The sequence below is a fragment of the Oncorhynchus kisutch genome, linkage group LG26 (genome assembly GCF_002021735.2).
Source record: "Oncorhynchus kisutch isolate 150728-3 linkage group LG26, Okis_V2, whole genome shotgun sequence".
Lineage (NCBI taxonomy): Eukaryota > Metazoa > Chordata > Actinopteri > Salmoniformes > Salmonidae > Oncorhynchus > Oncorhynchus kisutch.
The window spans coordinates 38,726,733-38,753,673 of NC_034199.2; the positions used below are offsets into that span (position 1 = coordinate 38,726,733).

At 46.6% G+C, this 26,941-nt stretch overlaps 1 protein-coding gene across 3 annotated transcripts in view; it reads left to right on the plus strand.

Moving 5' to 3' along the window:
- The window catches only part of plekhm3 (pleckstrin homology domain containing, family M, member 3), a 105,437-nt gene extending 82,283 nt beyond the window's left edge, over positions 1–23,154 (plus strand). For 2 of the 3 annotated variants that reach the window (XM_031806079.1, XM_031806080.1), the window contains exons 8-9: positions 10,974–11,131; positions 22,513–23,154. In XM_031806079.1, coding sequence (XP_031661939.1) covers positions 10,974–11,131; positions 22,513–22,675 — 321 coding nt within the window. In that variant the 3' untranslated portion in view covers positions 22,676–23,154. Of the gene's footprint in view, positions 1–10,973; positions 11,602–22,512 lie in introns of those variants that run through there. The other variant, XM_031806081.1, reaches the window with a different exon arrangement.
- Positions 23,155–26,941: the final 3,787 nt, after the last annotated feature.

Consider the following 26,941-nt stretch of genomic DNA (forward strand, 5'->3'; position numbering starts at 1 on the left):
TGTAAAGTAGTGGGGTGGTGGACTTGTTGTAAAGTAGTGGGGTAGTGCAGATGTGGACTTGTTGTAAAGTAGTGGAGAGGTGGGCTTGTTGTAAAGTAGTGGAGAGGTGGGCTTGTTGGAAAGTAGTGGAGAGGTGGACTTGTTGTAAAGTAGTGGGGTAGTGGAGAGGTGGGCTTGTTGTAAAGTAGTGGAGAGGTGGGCTTGTTGTAAAGTTGTGGAGAGGTGGGCTTGTTGTAAAGTAGTGGAGCGGTGGACTTTTGTAAAGTAGTGGGGTAGTGGAGAGGTGGGCTTGTTGTAAAGTAGTGGGGTGGTGGACTTGTTGTAAAGTAGTGGAGAGTTGGGCTTGTTGTAAAGTAGTGGAGAGGTGGGCTTGTTGTAAAGTAGTGGAGAGGTGGGCTTGTTGTAAAGTAGTGGAGCGGTGGACTTTTTAAAGTAGTGGAGAGATGGGCTTGTTGTAAAGTAGTGGAGAGGTGGGCTTGTTGTAAAGTAGTGGAGAGGTGGGCTTGTTGTAAAGTAATGGGGTAGTGGAGAGGTGGGCTTGTTGTAAAGTAGTGGAGAGGTGGGCTTGTTGTAAAGTAGTGGGGTGGTGGATTTGTTGTAAAGTAGTGGAGAGGTGGGCTTGTTGTAAAGTAGTGGAGAGGTGGGCTTGTTGTAAAGTAATGGGGTAGTGGAGAGGTGGGCTTGTTGTAAAGTAGTGGAGAGGTGGGCTTGTTGTAAAGTAGTGGGGTGGTGGATTTGTTGTAAAGTAGTGGAGAGGTGGGCTTGTTGTAAAGTAGTGGGGTGGTGGACTTGTTGTAAAGTAGTGGAGAGATGGGCTTGTTGTAATGTAGTGGAGAGGTGGGCTTGTTGTAAAGTAGTGGAGAGGTGGGCTTGTTGTAAAGTAATGGGGGTAGTGGAGAGGTGGGCTTGTTGTAAAGTAGTGGAGAGGTGGGCTTGTTGTAAAGTAGTGGGGTGGTGGATTTGTTGTAAAGTAGTGGAGAGGTGGGCTTGTTGTAAAGTAGTGGAGAGGTGGGCTTGTTGTAAAGTAGTGGGGTGGTGGACTTGTTGTAAAGTAGTGGAGAGATGGGCTTGTTGTAATGTCGTGGAGAGATGGGCTTGTTGTAAAGTCGTGGAGAGATGGGCTTGATGTAAAGTTGTGGAGAGGTGGGCTTGTTGTAAAGTAGTGGAGAGGTGGGCTTGTTGTAAAGTAGTGGAGAGGTGGGCTTGTTGTAAAGTAGTGGAGCGGTGGACTTTGTAAAGTAGTGGAGAGGTGGGCTTGTTGTAAAGTTGTGGAGAGGTGGGCTTGTTGTAAAGTAGTGGGGTAGTGGAGAGGTGGGCTTGTTGTAAAGTAGTGGGGTGGTGGACTTGTTGTAAAGTAGTGGAGAGTTGGGCTTGTTGTAAAGTAGTGGAGAGGTGGGCTTGTTGTAAAGTAGTGGAGAGGTGGGCTTGTTGTAAAGTAGTGGAGCGGTGGACTTTTTAAAGTAGTGGAGAGATGGGCTTGTTGTAAAGTAGTGGAGAGGTGGGCTTGTTGTAAAGTAGTGGAGAGGTGGGCTTGTTGTAAAGTAATGGGGTAGTGGAGAGGTGGGCTTGTTGTAAAGTAGTGGAGAGGTGGGCTTGTTGTAAAGTAGTGGGGTGGTGGATTTGTTGTAAAGTAGTGGAGAGGTGGGCTTGTTGTAAAGTAGTGGAGAGGTGGGCTTGTTGTAAAGTAATGGGGTAGTGGAGAGGTGGGCTTGTTGTAAAGTAGTGGAGAGGTGGGCTTGTTGTAAAGTAGTGGGGTGGTGGATTTGTTGTAAAGTAGTGGAGAGGTGGGCTTGTTGTAAAGTAGTGGGGTGGTGGACTTGTTGTAAAGTAGTGGAGAGATGGGCTTGTTGTAATGTAGTGGAGAGGTGGGCTTGTTGTAAAGTAGTGGAGAGGTGGGCTTGTTGTAAAGTAATGGGGTAGTGGAGAGGTGGGCTTGTTGTAAAGTAGTGGAGAGGTGGGCTTGTTGTAAAGTAGTGGGGTGGTGGATTTGTTGTAAAGTAGTGGAGAGGTGGGCTTGTTGTAAAGTAGTGGAGAGGTGGGCTTGTTGTAAAGTAGTGGGGTGGTGGACTTGTTGTAAAGTAGTGGAGAGATGGGCTTGTTGTAATGTCGTGGAGAGATGGGCTTGTTGTAAAGTCGTGGAGAGATGGGCTTGTTGTAAAGTTGTGGAGAGGTGGGCTTGTTGTAAAGTAGTGGAGAGGTGGGCTTGTTGTAAAGTAGTGGAGAGGTGGGCTTGTTGTAAAGTAGTGGAGCGGTGGACTTTTGTAAAGTAGTGGAGAGGTGGGCTTGTTGTAAAGTTGTGGAGAGGTGGGGCTTGTTGTAAAGTAGTGGGGTAGTGGAGAGGTGGGCTTGTTGTAAAGTAGTGGAGAGGTGGGCTTGTTGTAAAGTAGTGGGGTGGTGGACTTGTTGTAAAGTAGTGGAGAGATGGGCTTGTTGTAAAGTAGTGGAGAGATGGGCTTGTTGTAAAGTCGTGGAGAGATGGGCTTGTTGTAAAGTCGTGGAGAGATGGGCTTGTTGTAAAGTTGTGGAGAGGTGGGCTTGTTGTAAAGTAGTGGGGGTAGTGGAGAGGTGGGCTTGTTGTAAAGTAGTGGAGAGGTGGGCTTGTTGTAAAGTAGTGGAGAGGTGGGCTTGTTGTAAAGTTGTGGAGAGGTGGGCTTGTTGTAAAGTAGTGGAGAGGTGGGCTTGTTGTAAAGTAGTGGAGAGGTGGGCTTGTTGTAAAGTTGTGGAGAGGTGGGCTTGTTGTAAAGTAGTGGAGCGTTGGACTTTTGTAAAGTAGTGGGGTAGTGGAGAGGTGGGCTTGTTGTAAAGTAGTGGAGAGGTGGGCTTGTTGTAAAGTAGTGGAGAGGTGGGCTTGTTGTAAAGTTGTGGAGAGGTGGGCTTGTTGTAAAGTAGTGGAGCGGTGGACTTTTGTAAAGTAGTGGGGTAGTGGAGAGGTGGGCTTGTTGTAAAGTAATGGAGAGGTGGGCTTGTTGTAAAGTAGTGGGGTGGTGGACTTGTTGTAAAGTAGTGGAGAGTTGGGCTTGTTGTAAAGTAGTGGAGAGGTGGGCTTGTTGTAAAGTAGTGGAGAGGTGGGCTTGTTGTAAAGTAGTGGAGCGGTGGACTTTTGTAAAGTAGTGGAGAGGTGGGCTTGTTGTAAAGTTGTGGAGAGGTGGGCTTGTTGTAAAGTAGTGGAGCGGTGGACTTTTGTAAAGTAGTGGAGAGGTGGGCTTGTTGTAAAGTAGTGGAGCGGTGGATTTTTGTAAAGTAGTGGGGTAGTGGAGAGGTGGGCTTGTTGTAAAGTAGTGGAGAGGTGGGCTTGTTGTAAAGTAGTGGGGTGGTGGACTTGTTGTAAAGTAGTGGAGAGGTGGGCTTGTTGTAAAGTAGTGGAGCGGTGGACTTTTGTAAAGTAGTGGAGAGGTGGGCTTGTTGTACAGTTGTGGAGAGGTGGGCTTGTTGTAAAGTAGTGGGGTAGTGGAGAGGTGGGCTTGTTGTAAAGTAGCGGAGAGGTGGGCTTGTTGTAAAGTAGTGGGGTGGTGGACTTGTTGTAAAGTAGTGGAGAGATGGGCTTGTTGTAAAGTAGTGGAGAGATGGGCTTGTTGTAAAGTTGTGGAGAGGTGGGCTTGTTGTAAAGTAGTGGGGTGGTGGACTTGTTGTAAAGTAGTGGGGTAGTGGAGAGGTGGGCTTGTTGTAAAGTAGTGGAGAGGTGGCCTTGTTGTAAAGTAGTGGAGAGGTGGACTTGTTGTAAAGTAGTGGGGTAGTGGAGAGATGGGCTTGTTGTAAAGTAGTGGAGAGATGGGCTTGTTGTAAAGTAGTGGAGAGATGGGCTTGTTGTAAAGTAGTGGAGAGATGGGCTTGTTGTAAAGTAGTGGAGAGATGGGCTTGTTTTAAAGTTGTGGGGTGGTGGACGTGTTGTAAAGTAGTGGAGAGGTGGACTTGTTGTAAAGTAGTGGAGAGGTGGGCTTGTTGTAAAGTAGTGGAGAAATGGACTTGTTGTAAAGTAGTGGAGAGATGGGCTTGTTGTAAAGTAGTGGGGTGGTGGACTTGTTGTAAAGTAGTGGGGTGGTGGAGAGATGGGCTTGTTGTAAAGTAGTGGAGAGATGGGCTTGTTGTAAAGTAGTGGGGTGCTGGACTTGTTGTAAGGTAGTGGAGAGGTGGGCTTGGTATAAAGTAGTGGGGTGGTGGACTTGTTGTAAAGTAGTGGGGTAGACAGAGAGATGGGCTTGTTGTAAAGTAGTGGGGTGGTGGGCTTGTTGTAAAGTAGTGGAGAGATGGGCTTGTTGTTAAGTAGTGGGGTGGTGGAATTGTTGTAAAGTAGTGGGGTAGTGGAGAGATGGGCTTGTTGTAAAGTAGTGGGGTGGTGGACTTGTTGTAAAGTAGTGGGGTAGTGCAGATGTGGACTTGTTGTAAAGTAGTGGAGAGGTGGGCTTGTTGTAAAGTAGTGGAGAGGTGGGCTTGTTGTAAAGTAGTGGAGAGGTGGACTAGTTGTAAAGTAGTGGGGTAGTGGAGAGGTGGGCTTGTTGTAAAGTAGTGGAGAGGTGGGCTTGTTGTAAAGTTGTGGAGAGGTGGGCTTGTTGTAAAGTAGTGGAGCGGTGGACTTTTGTAAAGTAGTGGGGTAGTGGAGAGGTGGGCTTGTTGTAAAGTAGTGGGGTGGTGGACTTGTTGTAAAGTAGTGGAGAGTTGGGCTTGTTGTAAAGTAGTGGAGAGGTGGGCTTGTTGTAAAGTAGTGGAGAGGTGGGCTTGTTGTAAAGTAGTGGAGCGGTGGACTTTTTAAAGTAGTGGAGAGGTGGGCTTGTTGTAAAGTTGTGGAGAGGTGGGCTTGTTGTAAAGTAGTGGAGCGGTGGACTTTTGTAAAGTAGTGGGGTAGTGGAGAGGTGGGCTTGTTGTAAAGTAGTGGAGAGGTGGGCTTGTTGTAAAGTAGTGGAGAGGTGGGCTTGTTGTAAAGTAGTGGGGTGGTGGACTTGTTGTAAAGTAGTGGAGAGATGGGCTTGTTGTAAAGTAGTGGAGAGGTGGGCTTGTTGTAAAGTAGTGGAGAGGTGGGCTTGTTGTAAAGTAGTGGAGCGGTGGACTTTTGTAAAGTAGTGGAGAGGTGGGCTTGTTGTAAAGTTGTGGAGAGGTGGGCTTGTTGTAAAGTAGTGGGGTAGTGGAGAGGTGGGCTTGTTGTAAAGTAGTGGAGAGGTGGGCTTTTTGTAAAGTAGTGGGGTGGTGGACTTGTTGTAAAGTAGTGGAGAGATGGGCTTGTTGTAAAGTAGTGGAGAGATGGGCTTGTTGTAAAGTTGTGGAGAGGTGGGCTTGTTGTAAAGTAGTGGGGTGGTGGACTTGTTGTAAAGTAGTGGGGTAGTGGAGAGGTGGGCTTGTTGTAAAGTAGTGGAGAGGTGGCCTTGTTGTAAAGTAGTGGAGAGGTGGGCTTTTTGTAAAGTAGTGGGGTGGTGGACTTGTTGTAAAGTAGTGGAGAGATGGGCTTGTTGTAAAGTAGTGGAGAGATGGGCTTGTTGTAAAGTTGTGGAGAGGTGGGCTTGTTGTAAAGTAGTGGGGTGGTGGACTTGTTGTAAAGTAGTGGGGTAGTGGAGAGGTGGGCTTGTTGTAAAGTAGTGGAGAGGTGGCCTTGTTGTAAAGTAGTGGAGAGGTGGACTTGTTGTAAAGTAGTGGGGTAGTGGAGAGGTGGGCTTGTTGTAAAGTAGTGGGGTAGTGGAGAGATGGGCTTGTTGTAAAGTAGTGGAGAGATGGGCTTGTTGTAAAGTAGTGGAGAGATGGGCTTGTTGTAAAGTAGTGGAGAGATGGGCTTGTTGTAAAGTTGTGGGGTGGTGGACGTGTTGTAAAGTAGTGGAGAGGTGGACTTGTTGTAAAGTAGTGGAGAGATGGACTTGTTGTAAAGTAGTGGAGAGATGGGCTTGTTGTAAAGTAGTGGGGTGGTGGACTTGTTGTAAAGTAGTTGGGTGGTGGAGAGATGGGCTTGTTGTAAAGTAGTGGGGTGCTGGACTTGTTGTAAAGTAGTGGGGTAGTGGAGAGGTGGGCTTGGTATAAAGTAGTGGGGTGGTGGACTTGTTGTAAAGTAGTGGGGTAGACAGAGAGATGGGCTTGTTGTAAAGTAGTGGGGTGGTGGGCTTGTTGTAAAGTAGTGGAGAGATGGGCTTGTTGTTAAGTAGTGGGGTGGTGGAATTGTTGTAAAGTAGTGGGGTAGTGGAGAGGTGGGCTTGTTGTAAAGTAGTGGGGTGGTGGACTTGTTGTAAAGTAGTGGGGTAGTGGAGAGATGGGCTTGTTGTAAAGTAGTGGGGTGGTGGACTTGTTGTAAAGTAGTGGGGTAGTGCAGATGTGGACTTGTTGTAAAGTAGTGGAGAGGTGGGCTTGTTGTAAAGTAGTGGGGTAGTGGAGAGGTGGGCTTGTTGTAAAGTAGTGGGGTAGTGGAGAGGTGGGCTTGTTGTAAAGTAGTGGGGTAGTGGAGAGGTGTACTTGTTGTAAAGTAGTGGAGAGGTGGGCTTGTTGTAAAGTAGTGGAGAGGTGGGCTTGTTGTAAAGTAGTGGCGTGGGGGACTTGTTGTAAAGTAGTGGGGTGGTGGAGAGGTGGGCTTGTTGTAAAGTAGTGGGGTGGTGGACTTGTTGTAAAGTAGTGGGGTAGTGGAGAGATGGGCTTGTTGTAAAGTAGTGGGGTGGTGGACTTGTTGTAAAGTAGTGGGGTAGTGGAGAGGTGGGCTTGTTGTAAAATAGTGGGGTGGTGGACTTGTTGTAAAGTAGTGGGGTAGTGGAGAGGTGGACTTGTTGTAAAGTAGTGGAGAGGTGGGCTTGTTGTGGAGGACTGAGCACTGCCATGTAGATGCTAATTGTATTGTGTGCCATGGCAGCAGCGCTGGTCCTGCCAACGACCTACAAACAACTGGAGGGGACAAAAGGGCATTGAGGGACCCGGCCCGGACTGGCTCAGCAGCCACGGGGACACACACTTACGTGCAGGGAGGCAGATTCCCACACTGATACCCTGGTATGCAGCATATGCAGGCCACAAACTATGTAGTAATCAAATCAAATCAAATGTATTTATAAAGCCCTTCTTACATCAGCTGATATCTCAAAGTGCTGTACAGAAACCCAGCCTAAAACTCTAAACAGCAGGCAATGCAGGTGTAGAAGCACGGTGGCTAGGAAAAACTCCCTAGAAAGGCCAAAACCTAGGAAGAAACCTATAGAGGAACCAGGCTATGAGGGGTGACCAGTCGTCTTCTGGTTGTGCCGGGTGGAGATTATAACAGAACATGGCCAAGATGTTCAAATGTTCATAAATAACCAGCATGGTCAAATAATAATAATCACAGTAGTTGTCGAGGGTGCAGCAAGTCAGGACCTCAGGAGTAAATGTCAGTTGGCTTTTCATAGCCGATCATTAAGGGTATCTCTACCGCTCCTGCTGTCTCTAGAAAGTTGAAAACAGCAGGTCTGGGACAGGTAGCACGGTGAACAGGTCAGGATTCCATAGCCGCAGGCAGAACAGTTGAAACTGGAGCAGCAGCACGGCCAGGTGGACTGGGGACAGCAAGGAGTCATCATGCCAGGTAGTCCTTAGGCATGGTCCTAGGGCTCAGGTCCTCCGAGAGAGAGAAAGAAAGAGAGAATTAGAGAGCATACTTAAATTCACACAGGACACCGGATCAGACAGATGTCGTAGCCACAAGGACTCTAGTACAGACACCAACACTTTCACATCGACATCCTGCAGGCATAGACACAGGCAGTATGCCCTTACACTGTCACTGGGTTAGGAGCATGTTGGTCATCTTGAGAACTGTTGGTGAATTATAATTATGCTGTTTTTCCGTGGAAGATATTGCAAGTATTTCTGCATTAAAGAAAAAAACTCATACACGACTGCCTCTCTTTCCCACAGGCATTCTCACTCTCTATCTCTCACACGTTAGTCCATAATCACTCTCTACGTCTTCTGTAATCACTCTCTACGTCTTCTGTAATCACTCTCTACGTCTTCTGTAATCACTCTCTACGTCTTCTGTAATCACTCTCTACGTCTTCTGTAATCACTCTCTACGTCTTCTGTAATCACTCTACGTCTTCTGTAATCACTCTCTATGTCTTTCGTAATCACTCTCTACGTCTTCTGTAATCACTCTCTACGTCTTCCGTAATCACTCTCTACGTCTTCTGTAATCACTCTCTACGTCTTCCGTAATCACTCTCTATGTCTCTGTAATCACTCTCTATCTCACAAGTTAGTCTGTAATCACTCTCTACATCTTCCGTAATCACTCTCTACGTCTTCTGTAATTACTCTCTACGTCTTCTGTAATCACTCTCTACGTCTTCCGTAATCCCCCTCTACGTCTTCTGTAATCACTCTCTACTTCTTCCGTAATCAAAGTCTGTCACTCACTAGTAGACAGACTCTCCTCTCTGCACAGTGGGGGCTGGTGGTAATCCTGTTTGGTGAGTGGGGTGGCAGGGAGCGTGTTATCCAAACAGAGCTCACTATGTCTTTATGTGTGCAATCCGGGTGGCTTTCTTAGCTTCACTAATGGAGCTTCCAGGCCTTCATCAGGGGAACACTAGAGAGGGATAACGTAGCGGGTGTTAAATAGAGGTTTTAGGGGATTACAAAGCCCCCTGCACGGGACAGGGCCAGAGGGGCGTGACTTTATCGGATGTGAGGGATGAGGAGGATTTGGGGAGGGTGGAAGAAGTTGGGGGGTGGTTTGTTCCAGGAACAGTCACAATGACACTGCAGCGAAGGAAGGCAGCTGTAGGCAGGACAAATAAACGGTGGCCCCTCTCCGCTCTGCTCTGTACCCCTTCTTCAGACCAGCTCTGGGTGGAGGGTCACTTCTCTGTGGAGAATGTATCCACCTGGTTGGCAAAGACGGGGAGCCCTAGTGCTACTGCCATCCAAAGCATCCCCCTGTTCATTCATACCTCTCCCGCCATTTTTTTCCCCTCCCTCCCTCCCTCCCTCCCTCCCTCCCTCCCTCCCTCCCTCCCTCCCTCCCTCCCTCCCTCCCTCCCTCCCTCCCTCCCTCCCTCCCTCCCTCCCTCCCACCCTCCCTCCCTCCCTCAGTTTCCCTTAATCTCCCTCTCTCCGTGTCCACTGAGCATCAGTCACAGTCAGAACCCAGCGTGGTGTGGTGCCACTTGTTTCATTCAGCTTAGCTAAATGATGGAGTGTCTTAATTACCCCTGGTGTCAGCTTTGATCAGGGGGGGCATATATCATCTGGACTAGGCTAGGGGATGAGGGACATGCTGGCTGCTCTGCCTGGCTGCTCTGCCTGGCTGGCTGTTCTGTCTGGCTGCTCTGCCTGGCTGGCTGGCTAGCTGCTCGGCCTGGCTGGCTGGCTGGCTAGCTGCTCGGCCTGGCTGGCTGGCTGTTCGGCCTGGCTGGCTGGTTGCTCGGCCTGGCTGGCTGGCTGCTCGGCATGGCTGGCTGGCTGGCTGCTGGGCATGGCTGGCTGGCTCTTCGGCTTGGCTGGCTGCTAGGCATGGCTGGCTGGCTGGCTGCTCAGCATGGCTGGCTGCTCGGCCTGGCTGGCTGGCTGCTCGGCCTGGCTGGCTGGCTGCTCGGCATGGCTGGCTGGCTGCTCGGCATGGCTGGCTGGCTACTCGGCCTGTCTGGCTGGCTGCTCGGCCTGGCTGGCTGGCTGACTCCCTACCTGCTCCACACTACGCACAGCCTTTGATTGGTGGGCAGCAGCATGACTCATGTCACCATTCTAAACAGCATTATTAACAGTGTTGTATCTCTCCCAGAATGGAGGGAACACAGCCTCTGGGATGGAGGGATGGGGGGGGGGGGGCAGCCCCTGCTTGAGGTGTTACTGTGTAAGGACTCTTCCTGGTTGTCGCCCATTTCTTTAGGTCAGGGATCATCAACTGGATTCAGCCGCGGGACGATTTTTGTGTTGAGTGGATGGTCAGGGGGCCAGAACATAATGACTAATCATTTGTAGACTGCAAATTGACCGAAAGAAGCACAAACAGATATAACATGTGACTTAAACATCATTTCAAACATGGCTTACATTTGTATGCAATCACATACAGCACCAGTCAACAGTTTGGACACACCTACTCATTCCAGGGTTTTTCTTTATTTGGACTATTTTCTACATTGAAGTCATCAAAACTATGAAATAACACACATGGAATCATGTCGTAACCCAGAAAGTGTTAACACAAATCAAAATATATTTGATGTACATTACATTTGACATGATGTAATGTCTTTCTCTGTCCAAACCATCCAGACATAACCTCCCCCTCCCCTGCAGAGTATCCATCTCCAGTAGGAGGGGAGGGGGGGGGGGTTGGGGTGGTCTCCTTTCTCCTTCACCCTCTCCTTCCCTCTGCCCTTCTCTCTATCTCTTTCTCCTCCTTTCTCCTTCTCTTCTCTCCCCCAGGCTGGAGAATGCCTGGCAGGCCCTTTAATTGGTGCAGCCGGGGCCAGGTGTAGCCACTTGTCTCAGCCTCCCTCAGTGTTCTCTGGAGGTCTACTCAGGCTGGGCCCCTTCCCTTCCCCAGACTCATTCAAAGGGGCCACAATGCTCTCTCTACCAGGCCCCCAAGATTCAAAGGCCCTGCTGGTTTTTAACTACGCACCCCCCAGTCCAGTAAATGGCGTTCACATATCTTTTTTTTTTTGCTAAAACGGCCCCTCACAAAAAAAGGACTCCCCCTCATGTTACCCCCCAACACCTCCTTCCCAGGCCTCTCCAGCCTCCAGTTCTTTCTCCCAGGGCCTTTATTAGTTTTGTGAATTCCTGACGAACTCTTGTCCATCTCTTTGCAGTGGCTCCCGTTGGGACCTGTATCAACCCTGTTTGTCCTCCCAGGGAAAATCCTCCTGTCTTGTTCTCTCTCTATAGTAGAATATATGACTGCAGGGAATTAATGTAGATGGGAAATAGAATGGTTGATTTAGAATGAGAATTTAGAAAATGTTTCTATTTTATTCAATAATGTGCCATTAAGAAAATGTCCTATTTTTTCCCTCCCTCTGTCCCAACAGGTGATAGATGGGACGCTGGCCCCCTTCCTCTCCAAGGTGATTCAGTTTGCCAGTTCCCACGTCTACAGCTGCAGACAGTGCAGAGAGAAGGGCTTCATCTGTGAGATGTGTCAGAACGGACAGGTCATCTACCCCTTCCAGGAGAGTGCTACTAAGAGGTGAGTCCCCTGTATGCACAGATCTAGGATCAGCCCAATATCCCACTAACCCGCAACCAGGAAATGGCGGAGCGATATCTGCATGTCGCACCTTTAGCTTTTCGGGGTAATGCAGAAAACTGATCTTAGATCATGATGGCATCCTGGAGAATGAATGGAGTAAAGAGGAGTGTATCTCTGTCTCTTGTTAGTCACACCAGCTGGAAGGGGCATGGGTGATAGGGACATGGCACTGTGCTGGAGAGGAGCAGTTGATCCTCCTTGCTCTGTCCCTGTCACTGTCCTCGTCTCCTTCTGCCTGAGCCTTATGACATGCTACTGACAAGGAATGGCCCTCTCTCACCTCAGGGAGGTTTGATGTTTCACTGAAAAGGAATGGAGATCAGGAAGAGGAGAGGAGAGGACAGAGAGGAGATCAGGAAGAGGAGAGGAGAGGACAGAGAGGAGGAGAGGAGAGGAGGTCAGGAAGGGAGAGGAGAGGACAGAGAGGAGGTCAGGAAGGAAGAGGAGAGAAGAGAGAGGTCAGGAAGGAAGAGGAGAGGACAGAGAGGAAGTCAGGAAGGAAGAGGAGAGGACAGAGAGGAGGTCAGGAAGAGGAGAGGAGAGGTCAGGAAGCGAGAGGAGAGGACAGAGAGGTCAGGAAGGAAGAGGAGAGGACAGAGAGGTCAGGAAGGAAGAAGAGAGGTCAGGAAGGAAGAGGAGAGGACAGAGAGGAAGTCAGGAAGGAAGAGGAGAGGACAGAGAGGAGGTCAGGAAGGAAGAGGAGAGGAGGAGGTCAGGAAGGAAGAGGAGAGGAGGAGGTCAGGAAGGAAGAGGAGAGGACAGAGAGGAGGTCAGGAAGAGGAGAGGAGAGGACAGAGAGGTCGGGAAGGAAGAGGAGAGGTCAGGAAGGAAGAGGAGGGGTCAGGAAGGAAGAGGAGAGGATAGAGAGGAGAGGACAGAGAGGAGGTCAGGAAGGAAGAGGAGAGGACAGAGAGGTCAGGAAGGAAGAGGAGAGGACAGAGAGGAGGTCAGGAAGGAAGAGGAGAGGACAGAGAGGTCAGGAAGGAAGAGGAGAGGACAGAGAGGAGGTCAGGAAGGAAGAGGAGAGGACAGAGAGGAGATCAGGAAGAGGAGAGGAGAGGACAGAGAGGAGATCAGGAAGGGAGAGGAGAGGACAGAGAGGTCAGGAAGGAAGAGGAGAGGACAGAGAGGAGGTCAGGGAGAGGAGAAGACAGGGAGGAGGTCAGGAAGGAAGAGGAGAGGACAGGAAGGAAGAGGAGAGGACAGAGAGGTCAGGAAGGAAGAGGGGAGGACAGAGAGGTCAGGAAGGAAGAGGAGAGGACAGAGAGGAGATCAGGTAGGAAGAGGAGAGGACAGAGAGGTGGTCAGGGAGGAAGAGGAGAGCACAAAGAGGAGGTCAGGAAGGGGAGGGGACTGAAGAAATCAGGGAGAGGAGAGGACAGAGAGGTCAGTAAGGAAGAGGACAGAGAGGTCAGTAAGGAAGAGGACAGAGAGGAGGTCAGTAAGGAAGAGGACAGAGAGGTCAGTAAGGGAGAGGACAGAGAGGAGGTCAGTAAGGGAGAGGACAGAGAGGTCAGTAAGGGAGAGGACAGAGAGGAGGTCAGTAAGGAAGAGGACAGAGAGGTCAGTAAGGGAGAGGACAGAGAGGTCAGTAAGGGAGAGGACAGAGAGGAGGTCAGTAAGGGAGAGGACAGAGAGGTCAGGAAGGAAGAGGAGAGGACAGAGAGGTCAGGAAGCGAGAGGAGAGGACAGAGAGGTCAGGAAGGAAGAGGAGAGGACAGAGAGGAGGTCAGGAAGGAAGAGGAGAGGACAGAGAGGTCAGTAAGGAAGAGGACAGAGAGGAGGTCAGTAAGGGAGAGGACAGAGTGGAGGTCAGGTGAGAGCACTCTAGGCCATATTTAAAATGTGTTTATTCTTTTGGAACTTCTAAGAGTGTAATGTTTACTGTTAACTTTTGTTTGTTTGTTTCACTTTTTGGCAATGTTAACATGTGTTTCCCATGTCAATAAAGCCCTTAAATTGAATTGAGAGAGAGAGCTCTAGGCCAGAGAGCGAGAGAGCTCTAGGCGAGAGAGCTCTAGGCCAGAGAGCGAGAGAGCTCTAGGCCAGAGGGGGAGAGAGCTCTAGGCCAGAGGGGGAGAGAGCTCTAGGCCAGAGAGGGAGAGAGAGAGAGCTCTAGGCCAGAGAGGGAGAGAGAGAGAGCTCTAGGCCAGAGAGGGAGAGAGAGAGCTCTAGGCCAGAGAGGGAGAGGGAGAGAGAGCTCTAGGCCAGAGGGGGAGAGAGCTCTAGGCCAGAGGGGGAGAGAGCTCTAGGCCAGAGGGGGAGAGAGCTCTAGGCCAGAGAGGGAGAGAGAGAGAGCTCTAGGCCAGAGAGGGAGAGAGAGAGCTCTAGGCCAGAGAGGGAGAGGGAGAGAGAGCTCTAGGCCAGAGAGGGAGAGAGAGAGAGGAGAGAGAGAGCTCTAGGCCAGGGAGGGAGGGAGAGAGAGAGAGAGCTTTAGGCCAGAGGGGGAGAGAGCTCTAGGTCAGAGAGAGAGAGCTCTAGGCCAGAGAGAGAGAGAGAGAGAGAACTCTAGGCCAGAGAGGGAGAGAGAGCTCTAGGCCAGAGAGAGAGAGAGAGAGAGAGAGAGAGAGAGCTCTAGGCCAGAGAGGGAGAGAGAGAGAGCTCTAGGCCAGAGAGAGGGAGAGGGAGGCTCTGCTCACACTTACTGGCCTGAGGCCAAACCACGACCAACAACATTGGACACTCTATGGAACAAAAAGCCTTCACTATATCATCCTGGAATATCCAAGGCCTGAGGTCATCTGCCTTTGGCCTAAAGAGCAGGAACCCGGACTTCACCAAAGAAATCGGTAATACAGACATTGTCATCCTGCAAGAAACCTGGTATAGAGGAGACGGACCCACTGGTTGCCCTCTAGGTTACAGAGAGCTGGTAGTCCCATCCAACAAACTACCAGGTGTGAAACAGGGAAGGGACTCAGGGGGTATGCTAATTTGGTATAGAGCAGTCATAACTCACTCATTAATCAAAACAGGAACATTTTACATTTGGCTTGAAATTCAAAAGGAAATGATCTTAACAGAGAAAAATGTCCTCCTGTGTGCTACCTATATCCCCCCACTAGAAGCCCCATACTTGAATGAAGACAGCTTCTCCACCCTGGAGGGGGAAATCAATCATTTCCAGGCCCAGGGACATGTACTAGTCTGTGGTGACCTAAATGCCAGAACCGGACAAGAACCTGACACCCTCAGCACACAGGGGGACAAACACCTGCCTGGAAGTGACAGCATTCCCTCCCACATATGCCCAATGGTAGGCTTCGAGGGGACTCCTATGGTAGGTACACCTATAGCTCATCTCTTGGCAGTAGTACTGTAGACTACTTTATCACTGACCTCAACCCAGAGTCTCTCAGAGCATTCACAGTCAGCCCACTGACACCCCTATCAGACCACAGCAAAATCACAGTCTACTTAAACAGAGCAATACTCTATCATGAGGCATCAAAGCCAATGGAACTGAGTAATATTTAGAAATGCTATAGATGGAAGGAATGTAGTTTGGAAACCTACCAAAAAACAATTAGGCAACAACAAATTCAATCCCTTTTAGACAATTTCCTGGGTAAAACATTCCACTGTAATAGTGAAGGTGTAAACTTGGCAGTAGAAAATCGTAACAGTATATTTGACCTCTCAGCTTCCCTATCAAATCTAAAAATCTCAAATAGAAAACCGAAGAAAATGAACAACAATGACAAATGGTTTGATGAAGAATGCAAAAATCTAATAAAGAAATTGAGAAACCTGTCCAACCAAAAACATAGAGACCTGGAAAACCTGAGTCTACGCCTTCACTATGGTGAATCACTAAAACAATACAGAAATACACTACGGAAAAAGAAGGAACAGCACGTCAGAAATCAGCTCAATGTAATTGAAGAATCCATAGACTCTAACCACTTCTGGGAAAATTGGAAAACACTAAACAAACAACAACACAAAGAATTATCTATCCAAAATGGAGATGTATGGGTAAACCACTTCTCCAATATTTTTGGCCCTATAACAAAGAATAAAGAGCAAAAACATATACATGATCAAATACAGATCTTAGAATCAACTATTAAAGACAACCAGAACCCACTGGATTCTCCAATTACATTACATGAGTTACAGGACTAAATAAAAACCCTCCAACCCAAAAGGCCTGTGGTGTTGATGGTATCCTCAATGAAATGATCAAATATACAGACAACAAATTCCAATTGGCTATACTAAAACTCTTTAACATCATCTTTAGCTCTGGCATCTTCCCCAATATTTAGAACCAAGGACTGATCACCCAAATCCACAAAAGTGGAGACAAATTTGACCCCAATAACTACCGTGGGATATGCGTCAACAGTAACCTTGGGAAAATCCTCTGCATTATCATTAACAGCAGACTCGTACATTTCCTCAATGAAAGCAATGTACTGAGCAAATTTCAAATTGGCTTTTTACCAAATTACCGTACAACAGACCATGTATTCACCCTGCACTCCCTAATTGACAACCAAACAAACCAAAACAAATGCAAAGTCTTCTCATGCTTTGTTGATTTCAAAAAAGCCTTCGACTCAATTTGGCATGAGGGTCTGCTATACAAACTGATGGAAAGTGGTGTTGGGGGTAAAACATACGACATTATAAAATCCATGTACACAAACAACAAGTGTGCGGTTAAAATTGGCAAAAAACACACACATTTCTTCACACAGGGTCGTGGGGTGAGACAGGGATGCAGCTTAAGCCCCACCCTCTTCAACATATATATCAACGAATTGGCGCAGGCACTAGAGAAGTCTGCAGCACCCGGCCTCACCCTACTAGAATCCGAAGTCAAATGTCTGCTGTTTTCTGATGATCTGGTGCTTCTGTCACCAACCAAGGAGGGCCTACAGCAGCACCTAGATCTTCTGCACAGATTCTGTCAGACCTGGGCCCTGACAGTAAATCTCAGTAAGACCAAAATAATGGTGTTCTAAAAAAGGTCCAGTCACCAGGACCACAAATACAAATTCCATCTAGACACTGTTGCCCTAGAGCACACAAAAAACTATACATACCTTGGCCTAAACATCAGCGCCACAGGTAACTTCCACAAAGCTGTGAACGATCTGAGAGACAAGGCAAGAAGGGCATTCTATGCCATCAAAAGGAACATACATTTCAACATACCAATTAGGATTTGGCTAAAAATACTTGAATCAGTCATAAAGCCCATTGCCCTTTATGGTTGTGAGGTCTGGGGTCCGCTCACCAACCAAGACTTCACAAAATGGGACAAACACCAAATTGAGACTCTGCACGCAGAATTCTGCAAAAATATCCTCTGTGTACAACGTAGAACACCAAATAATGCATGCAGAGCAGAATTAGGCCGATACCCACTAATTATCAAAATCCAGAAAATAGCCGTTAAATTCTATAACCACATAAAAGGAAGCGATTCCCAAACCTTCCATAACAAAGCCATCACCTACAGAGAGATGAACCTGGAGAAGAGTCCCCTAAGCAAGCTGGTCCTGGGGCTCTGTTCACAAACACACCCTACAGAGCCCCAGGACAGCAGCACAATTAGAGCCAACCAAATTATGAGAAAACAAAAAGATAATTACTTGACACATTGGAAAGAATTAACAAAAAACTGAGCAAACTAGAATTCTATTTGGCCCTAAACAGAGAGTACACAGTGGCAGAATACCTGACCAAATTAAGGAAAGCTTTGACTATGTACAGACTCAGTGAGCATAGCCTTGCTATTGAGAAAGGCCGCCGTAGGCAGACATGGCTCTCAAGAGAAGACAGGCTATGTGCACACTGCCCACAAAATGAGGTGGAATCTGAGCTGCACTTCCTAACCTCCTGCCCAATGTATGACCATATTAGAGAGACATATTTCCCTCAGATTACACAGATCCACAAAGAATTCGAAAACAAATCCAATTTTGATAAACTCCCATATCTACTGAGTGAAATTCCACAGTGTGCCATCACAGCAGCAAGATTTGTGACCTGTTGCCACAAGAAAAGGGCAACCAGTGAAGAACAAACACCATTGTAAATACAACCCATATTTATGCCTATTTATTTTATCTTGTGTCCTTTAACCATTTGTACATTGTTAAAACACTGTATATATATATAATATGACATTTGTAATGTCTTTATTGTTTTGAAACTTCTGTATGTGTAATGTTTACTGTTAATTTTGATTGTTTACTTCACTTTATATATTCACTTTATATAGTATCTACTAATAAACAATCAAAATTATCTACCTCACTTGCTTTGGCAATGTTAACACGTTTCCCATGCCAATAAAGCCCCTTGAATTCAATTGAATTGAGAGAGCTCTAGGCCAGAGAGGGAGAGAGAGAGAGAGCTCTAGGCCAGAGAGGGAGAGAGAGCTCTAGGCCAGAGAGGGAGGGAGGGCGGGAGCTATAGGCCAGAGAGAGAGGGAGGGAGAGTGAGATCTCTAGGCCAGAGAGAGAGGGAGGGAGAGATCTAGGCCAGATAGGGAGGGAGGGCGGGAGCTCTAGACCAGAGAGAGAGGGAGGGAGAGTGAGATCTCTAGGCCAGATAGGGAGGGAGGGTGGGAGCTCTAGACCAGAGAGAGAGGGAGGGAGAGTGAGATCTCTAGCCCAGAGAGAGAGGGGGGCGAGAGAGAGAGCTCTAGGCCAGGGAGGGGGGGGGGCGAGAGAGAGAGAGCTCTAGGCCAGGGAGGGAGAGAGATCTAGGCCAGAGAGAGAGGGAGGGAGGGCGATTGCTCTAGGCCAGGTAGGGAGGGAGAGATCAAGGCCAGAGAGGGAGGGAGGGCGAGAGCTCTAGGCCAGAGGGAGGGAGGGCGAGAGAGAGAGAGAGAGAGGGAGGGAGGGAGGGAGAGAGAGAGAGAGAGAGAGAGAGGGAGAGAGAGAGAGAGAGAGGGAGAGAGAGAGAGAGAGAGAGAGAGAGAGAGGGAGAGAGAGGGAGAGAGGGAGAGAGAGAGAGAGAGAGAGAGAGAGAGAGAGAGAGAGAGGGAGAGGGAGAGGGAGAGACAGACACAGACACACAGACAGACCTGGTTGTGTCAGCATTAATAACATAACCTTGGACACTCAGTCAGTTTGCCTTTGGCATTTTTTTCAATTTTGTTGCCTTACAACCTGGAATTAAAATTAGATTTTTGGGGTGTTTGTATCGTTTGATTTACACAACATGCCTACCATTTTGAAGACACAAAATATTTTTTCTTGTGAAACAAACAAGAAATTAGACAACAAAAAAAATAACGATCTAGGTACATAACGATTCACCCACCCAAAGTCAATACTTTGTAGAGCCACCTTTTGCAGGAATTACAGCTGCAAGTCTCTTGGGGTATGTCTCTATAAGCTTGGCACATCTAGCCACTGGGATTTTTGCCCATTCTTCAAGGCAAAACTGCTCCAGCTCCTTCAAGTTGGATGGGTTCCACTGGTGTATAGCAATCTTGAAGTCATACCACTGATTCTCAATTGGTTTGAGGTCTGCGCTTTGACTAGGCCATTCAAAGACATTGAAATGTTTCCCCTTAAACCACTCAAGTGTTTCTTTAGCAGTATGCATGGGGTCATTTGGGGCGGTAGCATAGCCTAGTGGTTAGAGCGTTGGACTAGTAACCGAAAGGTCAAGATCAAATCCCTGCGCTGACAAGGTACAAATCTGTCGTTCTGCCCCTGAACAAGGCAGTTAACCCTAGGCTGCCATTGAGAATAAGAACTTGTTCTTAACTGACTTGCCTAGTAAAATAAAGGTAAAATATATATATTTTTTTTAATTGTCCTGCTGGAAGGTGAACAGGTTTCCCTCAAGAATTTCCCTGTATTTAGCGCCACATTCCTTCAATTCTGACCAGTTTCCCAGTCCCTGCCGATGAGGAAAACATCCACACAGCATGATGCTGCCACCACCATGCTTCACTGTGGGGATAGTGTTCTCGGGGTGATGAGAGTTTTTTTCCTTGATCGCCAAAAAGCTGCATTTTTGTCTCACCTTCTTCCATATGTTTGGGGAGTCTCCCACGTGCCTTTTGGGAAATACCAAACATGTTTGCTTATTTTTTTCTTTAAGCAATGGCTTTTTTTCTGGCCACTCTTCCGTAAAGGCCATCTCTGTGGAGTATACTGCTTAAAGTGGTCCTATGGACAGATACTCCAATCTCCGCTGTGGAGCTTTGAAACTCCTTCAGGGTTATTTTTGGTCTCTTTGTTGCCTCTCTGTTTAATGCCCTCCTTTCCTGGTCTGTGACATTTGACTTTCCTAAAATAAAGTGTTGATCTTAACTGACCTAAGAGAGCATTTTTTACCAGGATTAAATGTCAGGAATTGTGAAAAACTGTGTTTAAATGTATTTGTCTATATGTAAACTTCAGACTTCAACTATATATATATATATATATATATATATATATATATATATACATACACATACACACACACACACACAGTGGGGCAGAAAAGTATTTAGTCAGCCACCAATTGTGCAAGTTTTCCCACTTAAAAAGATGATTTTCATCATAGGTACACTTCAACTATGACAAAACAACAGTAAAAATACAGGCAGTAGGGAGGCTATAAAAGTAGCGAAGCTACATACAGACACCTGTAGTCAGGCTTATTGAGGTAGTATGTACATGTAGGTATCGTTAAAGTGACTGTGCGTATATGATGAACAGAGAGTAGCAGCAGCGTAGAAGAGGGTTTGGGGGGGGGGGGGGGGGGGCAGCACACAATGCAAATGGTCCAGTTCAGGAGTCTCATGGCTTGGGGGTAAAAACTGTTGAGAAGCCTTTTTGTCCTAGACTTGGCACTCCGGTACCGCTTGCCTTGTGGTAGTAGAGAGAACAGTCTGTGGGTGGGGTCTTTGACAATTTTTAGGGCCTTCCTCTGACACCGCCTGGTGTAGAGGTCCTGGATGGCAGGCAGCTTAGCCCCAGTGATGATCTGGGCCGTACGCACTACCCTCTGTAGTGCCTTGCGGTCAGAGACCGAGCTATTGCCGTACCAGGCAGTGATGCAAACAGTCAGGATGCTCTCGATGTTGCAGCTGTAGAATCTTTTGAGGATCTCAGGACCCATATAAAATCTTTTTAGATTCCTGAGGGGGAATAGGCTTTGTAGTGCCCTCTTCACGACTGTCTTGGTGTGTTTGGACCATTCTAGTTTGTTGGTGATGTGGACACCAAGGAACTTGAAGCTCTCAACCTGCTCCACTACAGCCCCGTCGATTTGATATGTTGAGTCTGATGCATTCCATAATCATGCTCTACAATATTGTGTATTCCAATTTATTGTCTCTTTTGACCCTTCAAAATGTCTCTCTACATGTCGTTCTTTTCAGGCACAGTAGATGCTTTCACCATTCTATGTTCCATACTTTTAGTAGATGCTTTCACCATTCTATGTTCCATACGTTTAGTAGATGCTTTCACCATTCTATGTTCCATACGTTTAGTAGATGCTTTCACCATTCTATGTTCCATACGTTTAGTAGATGCTTTCACCATTCTATGTTCCATACGTTTAATAGATGCTTTCACCATTCTATGTTCCATACGTTTAGTAGATGCTTTCACCATTCTATGTTCCATACGTTTAGTAGATGCTTTCACCATTCTATGTTCCATACGTTTAGTAGATGCTTTCACCATTCTATGTTCCATACGTTTTAGGATGCAATCTCATCTTTTCTTCTAGTCATTGAGATACTTACAGCGCTTTCAGAAAGTTTTCACAGCTCTTGTCTTTTACCAAAATCAAATCAAATGTATTTATATCAGCTGATATCTCAAAGTGCTGTACAGAAACCCAGCCTAAAACTCCAAACAGCAAGTAATGCAGGTGTAGAAGCACGGTGGCTAGGAAAAACTCCCTACCACATTTTGTTGTGTTACAGCCTGAATTTAAAATGTATTACATTTAGATTTTGTGGCACTGGCCTACACACAATACCCAATGTCAAAGTGGAATTACGTTTTTTTTTTAAATAAAATATTGTACAATCCAGTTGTGTAAAGCTCTTAGAGAATTACCCGTAAAGACTCACACCTTTGGCAGCAATGATTCTAACATGTATTGACTCAGGGGTGTGAATACTTATGTAAATTTGATATTTCTGTATTTCATTTTCGATAAATGTGCACTTTGCCATTATGGGGTATTATGTTTAGATGGGGGAGAAAGAAATCAATTGAATCCATTTTGAATTCAGGCTGTAACACAAACAAATGTGGAATAAGTCAAGGGGTATGAGTACTTCCTGAAGGCACTGTATGTAGTAAAGATGCATATGTATTGCTCAGCTGATGGAATGATGGATGGAATGATGGATGGAATGATGAATGGAATGATGAATGGAATTATGAATGGAATGATGGAATGATGAATGGAAGGATGGAATGATGAATGGAATGATGGAATGATGAATGGAATGATGGATGGAATGATGGATGGAATAATGGATGGAATGATGGAATGATGAATGGAATGATGAAATTATGTATGGAATGATGAAATGATGGATGGAATGATGAATCGAATGATGGATGGAATGATGGATGAATTGATGGAATGATGGATGAATTGATGGAATGATGGATGGAATTATGAATGGAATGATGGAATGATGAATGGAATGATGGAATGATGGATGGAATGATGAATGGAATGATGGATGGAATGATGGATGGAATAATGAATGGAATGATGAATGGAATGATGAAATTATGTATGGAATGATGAAATGATGGATGGAATGATGAATTGAATGATGGATGAATTGATGGAATGATGGATGGAATGATTGATGGAATGATGAATGAATGATTGATGGAATGATGGATTGAATGATTGATGGAATGAGGAATGGAATGATGGATGGAATAATGAATGGAATGATGGAATGATGAATGGAATGATGAAATGATGGATGGAATGATGGAATGATTGATGGAATGATGGATGAAATGATTGATGGAATGATGAATCGAATGATGGATGGAATGATGAATGGAATGATGAATGGAATGATGGATGGAGAGACAGCCACCGGTGTAGTATGCTGTCCTGTCCTATAGACACCTGGCAGGATGGCAACAGGTAGTACATCTTAGACAGACTGGGCTGAACTGAACAGGGCCATTAAAACTACATTTTATCCACATTTTTACTATTGTGATGTTTTCCCTCTGATTTACAATACATTTCTGACATTGGTGAAATCGACCAGCCTGCAATCACCACAGATTGTTGTTGTATTTTGGTGTGTGTGTGTGTGTGTGTGTGTGTGTGTGTGTGTGTGTGTGATCCAGATGTGATGTCTGCGGAGCGGTGTTCCATACAGAGTGTCGTCAGAAGGCCCAGCCATGTCCACGCTGTGTCCGCAGGGAGCTCCACCACACGAGACCCTCGTCCTTCTGGAGCCCTAACGACGATACACCAGGCTGCTTCACAATGCCCTACCAGGACACCTGATCACACACAGAGAGAGAAACAACGGACCCACTCCACAGAGCTGCTCTTACCAAAGTGTGTGTGTGTGTGTGTGTGTGTGTGTGTGTGTGTGTGTGTGTGTGTGTGTGTGTGTGTGTGTGTGTGTGTGTGTGTGTGTGTGTGTGTGTGTGTGTGTGTGTGTGTGTGTGTGTGTGTGTGTGTGTGTGTGAGAGAGAGAGAGAGTCGGCCAGGATACACAGTAACAGAAGTGTCGATGACTAAGCAAGGATCATGCTCCCTGACACACCTGCTTTTTGATCCGACATCACTCTCACCTGGGAGAGATTGACACTAACGCAACACCCACTGGAGAGGAACTACTCTGCTTTCTGCATGAGAAACACTATTTTCACGCCACTTTAAACAGCTATGACCGGAAGCAGGGGTTGGAACCATTTGTTTTTTAAATTTCATTCCACTGTTCTAATCTGCAAAATAAAGTTCCAAAAAGTACTGGTTTATATGGTTCTTCTGTTCCTTTTTAAACCTCCGAAATATATACAGTACCAATCACAAATTGACACACCTAGTTTTCTTTATTTTTACTATTTTCTACATTGTAGAATAATAGTGAAGACGTCAAAACTATTACAATTACACATATTGAATCATGTAGTAACCCCCAAAAGAGTCCGGTGACAATTGGTGGCTACTTACTTTGGTTACTACATGATTGGGCTCGTAGCCACAGTATTGAAGGATGCGTTTGCTTATTTAACTCGTCTATTACCCTTTGGAGCCCCTCTATAACCCAGGGTTTCCCAAACGCGGTCCTTCAATAACCAACTCACCATAAGTTTGATGGTGAGTTGGTTATTTAAAAAACATGTTTTAACCTTATTTAACTAGGTAAGTCAGTTATGAACAGATTCTTATTTACAATCATGGCCTACCCCGGGCCAAACCCGGACGACACTGGGCCAGTTGTGCACCCATCTCTAACCTGGCAGCTCTTTATCTGGACATGTTCAATAGAAGGGTCCAAGACTGACATGAAACTAGAATGAGTTTGAGTCATAGTCATTTCACATATCATGTTTTCTTAATCCTGGTTAAATAAGGGCAACTAGTCCTGTCCTCTGAGGCTAGAGGCTGGTGGAGTTATTGACTGTCCAGTATATTCAGCAGGGAAAGCTCTTTCAGGTCAGCCCTACATCTCCAGGCCAAATTACAGTCCAGGGAAAACACCATGCGTGGCTTAGTTCTGTTACACAAGCCAAGCCGTCACAAACCCACAGGAGCTGGGACTGTGATGGCTCACTGCTCTCACTCTGGAGCCATATCAAGTGTGTGTGTGTGTGTGTAGGTTTTTCCATTACCGGAACTATACTTGGGGCAATAATATACATTTTTCTTTTCATTGTTGCCTTTTTCTCTCCTCTGTTTCTTGTCCTTTTTGAGGTACTGTGCTTTAATCGTGTAAAACTTTAAAAGACTGAAGTTGAGTGTCTTCCCTATGCAACTAGGTCTTTATAGTCATACTCTGCTTTCTCTAGAATACATTTCTCTGGTTATCACTGTCCTCTTTTCTTCCCATGTCGTCTCATCTCTCCTGGAAGGGCCCTATTATCTGGTCATCCAAGTTCTGGTAGTTTATTTGTCCATGTATTTGTATGTAAGTGTGTTAGTTTTCCTGTGGTTTACATTTGAAGTAACAAGTCATATCATTTCTGGAAATGTCTTGCATTGAGTGAAAACTGGATAATGGCTCTAAACCAGGGTGTTGGTGTTGGCTGACACTGAGCCAGCGATACTAAGCTGCACTAATGCCCCGGACAAGGTCCAATTAACAGCTAGCTAAGTGGGTGTGCTTGTTTAAATGCAGCTACATTATCGTTTTGGCATGTTGCCCTATCAATTATTCTGCCAGTATTGTTTTTTGTGTTGTGTAATAAATCACCTTTCTTTTTGTGTGTGAATGCATAATGAGTACATGCTTTTGAACATTTCATTAATGGTATTTATTGAGTGTCTGTACGTTCGCCTGCCTTAACAGCCTGTTGACGTGTTCCTTACAGCGATAATGTAGTCTGTGTGAGACTAATGTGTGGGCTTCTATCTTTAATCATGCCACCGTGCCTCAGATTCCCATTTAGTATTGAACCATGTTTCTGTTTGTTCATTGTATAGACCGAGGTCCAAAAACGACGGTCGCTGTTGCTTGAATAAGGGTGCCTACTCCAATCAGGAAGGCAACGGAGAATATATCTTAAATGTGATGTTTTGTTTTAATTGGCTTCTAGCAAGGCTCCTCAATGTACAACTAGTAATGTGCTGAGGGGACAGGGAGGGTATATAAACTTCTGTTCTTTGAAGTAAAACGCTGTACATAAATGCAGTAAAATGTACATAACTAAAGTCAGAGTGCAGACTCTTACACTGCTGATGTTCGCTCTGTGATCGTCTGTAACGGCTTCTCTTAACGTGTGTTGATCTTTTAAACATCAGGGATTCATGTCCACTGTAAATGGTGAACAATATTGTCCCTACTGAGGGGACTGATGAGGGCATTGAACCAAAGGGAATAATCCCCCTGGACATGTCTTTCTGTTTGGACTCGGAGTCCCAAATAGGGATTTATTTACTTCCATGTGCCTTCGCACCATGAGCCCTTGGTTTCTGAATTACTGCACCCTGATTTTCGTTACTGTGTTTTTCTTCACTTCAGTGTTTTACTCTGCCTTTGTTACATTGTGTTACATTGGCCCAATATTTAGTGTATTTATGTTGTGCACCAACCACCATCATGTCTGTCTGGACTTCAGCACTGTTTCAGGTTAATCTACCGTTCTGCCTTGGTTTCAGACTGTATCTCAGCCAACAGACAACCCCTGTGTCTGACCGTTCTGCCTTGGTTTCAGACTGTATCTCAGCCAACAGACAACCTGTGTCTGACCGTTCTGCCTTGGTTTCAGACTGTATCTCAGCCAACAGACAACCCCTGTGTCTGACCGTTCTGCCTTGGTTTCAGACTGTATCTCAGCCAACAGACAACCTGTGTCTGACCGTTCTGCCTTGGTTTCAGACTGTATCTCAGCCAATAGACAACCCCTGTGTCTGACCGTTCTGCCTTGGTTTCAGACTGTATCGCTGCCAACAGACAACCTCTGTGTCTGACCGTTCTGCCTTGGTTTCAGACTGTATCTCAGCCAACAGACAACCTCTGTACCTGACCGTTCTGCCTTGGTTTCAGTCTGTATCTCAGCCAACAGACAACCCCTGTGTCTGACCGTTCTGCCTTGGTTTCAGACTGTATCTCAGCCAATAGACAACCCCTGTGTCTGACCGTTCTGCCTTGGTTTCAGACTGTATCTCAGCCAACAGACAACCCCTGTGTCTGACCGTTCTGCCTTGGTTTCAGACTGTATCTCAGCCAACAGACAACCCCTGTGTCTGACCGTTCTGCCTTGGTTTCAGACTGTATCTCAGCCAACAGACAACCCCTGTGTCTGACCGTTCTGCCTTGGTTTCAGTCTGTATCGCCGCCAACAGACAACCCCTGTGTCTGACCGTTCTGCCTTGGTTTCAGACTGTATCTCAGCCAACAGACAACCCCTGTGTCTGACCGTTCTGCCTTGGTTTCAGTCTGTATCTCAGCCAATAGACAACCCCTGTGTCTGACCGTTCTGCCTTGGTTTCAGACTGTATCGCAGCCAACAGACAACCCCTGTGTCTGACCGTTCTGCCTTGGTTTCAGACTGTATCGCAGCCAACAGACAACCCCTATGTCTGACCGTTCTGCCTTGGTTTCAGTCTGTATCTCAGCCAACAGACAACCCCTGTGTCTGACCGTTCTGCCTTGGTTTCAGACTGTATCTCAGCCAACAGACAACCCCTGTGTCTGACCGTTCTGCCTTGGTTTCAGTCTGTATCTCAGCCAACAGACAACCCCTGTGTCTGACCGTTCTGCCTTGGTTTCAGACTGTATCTCAGCCAACAGACAACCCCTGTGTCTGACCGTTCTGCCTTGGTTTCAGTCTGTATCTCAGCCAACAGACAACCTCTGTACCTGACCGTTCTGCCTTGGTTTCAGACTGTATCGCAGCCAACAGACAACCTCTGTGTCTGACCGTTCTGCCTTGGTTTCAGACTGTATCTCAGCCAACAGACAACCCCTGTGTCTGACCGTTCTGCCTTGGTTTCAGACTGTATCTCAGCCAACAGACAACCCCTGTGTCTGACCGTTCTGCCTTGGTTTCAGACTGTATCGCCGCCAACAGACAACCCCTGTGTCTGACCGTTCTGCCT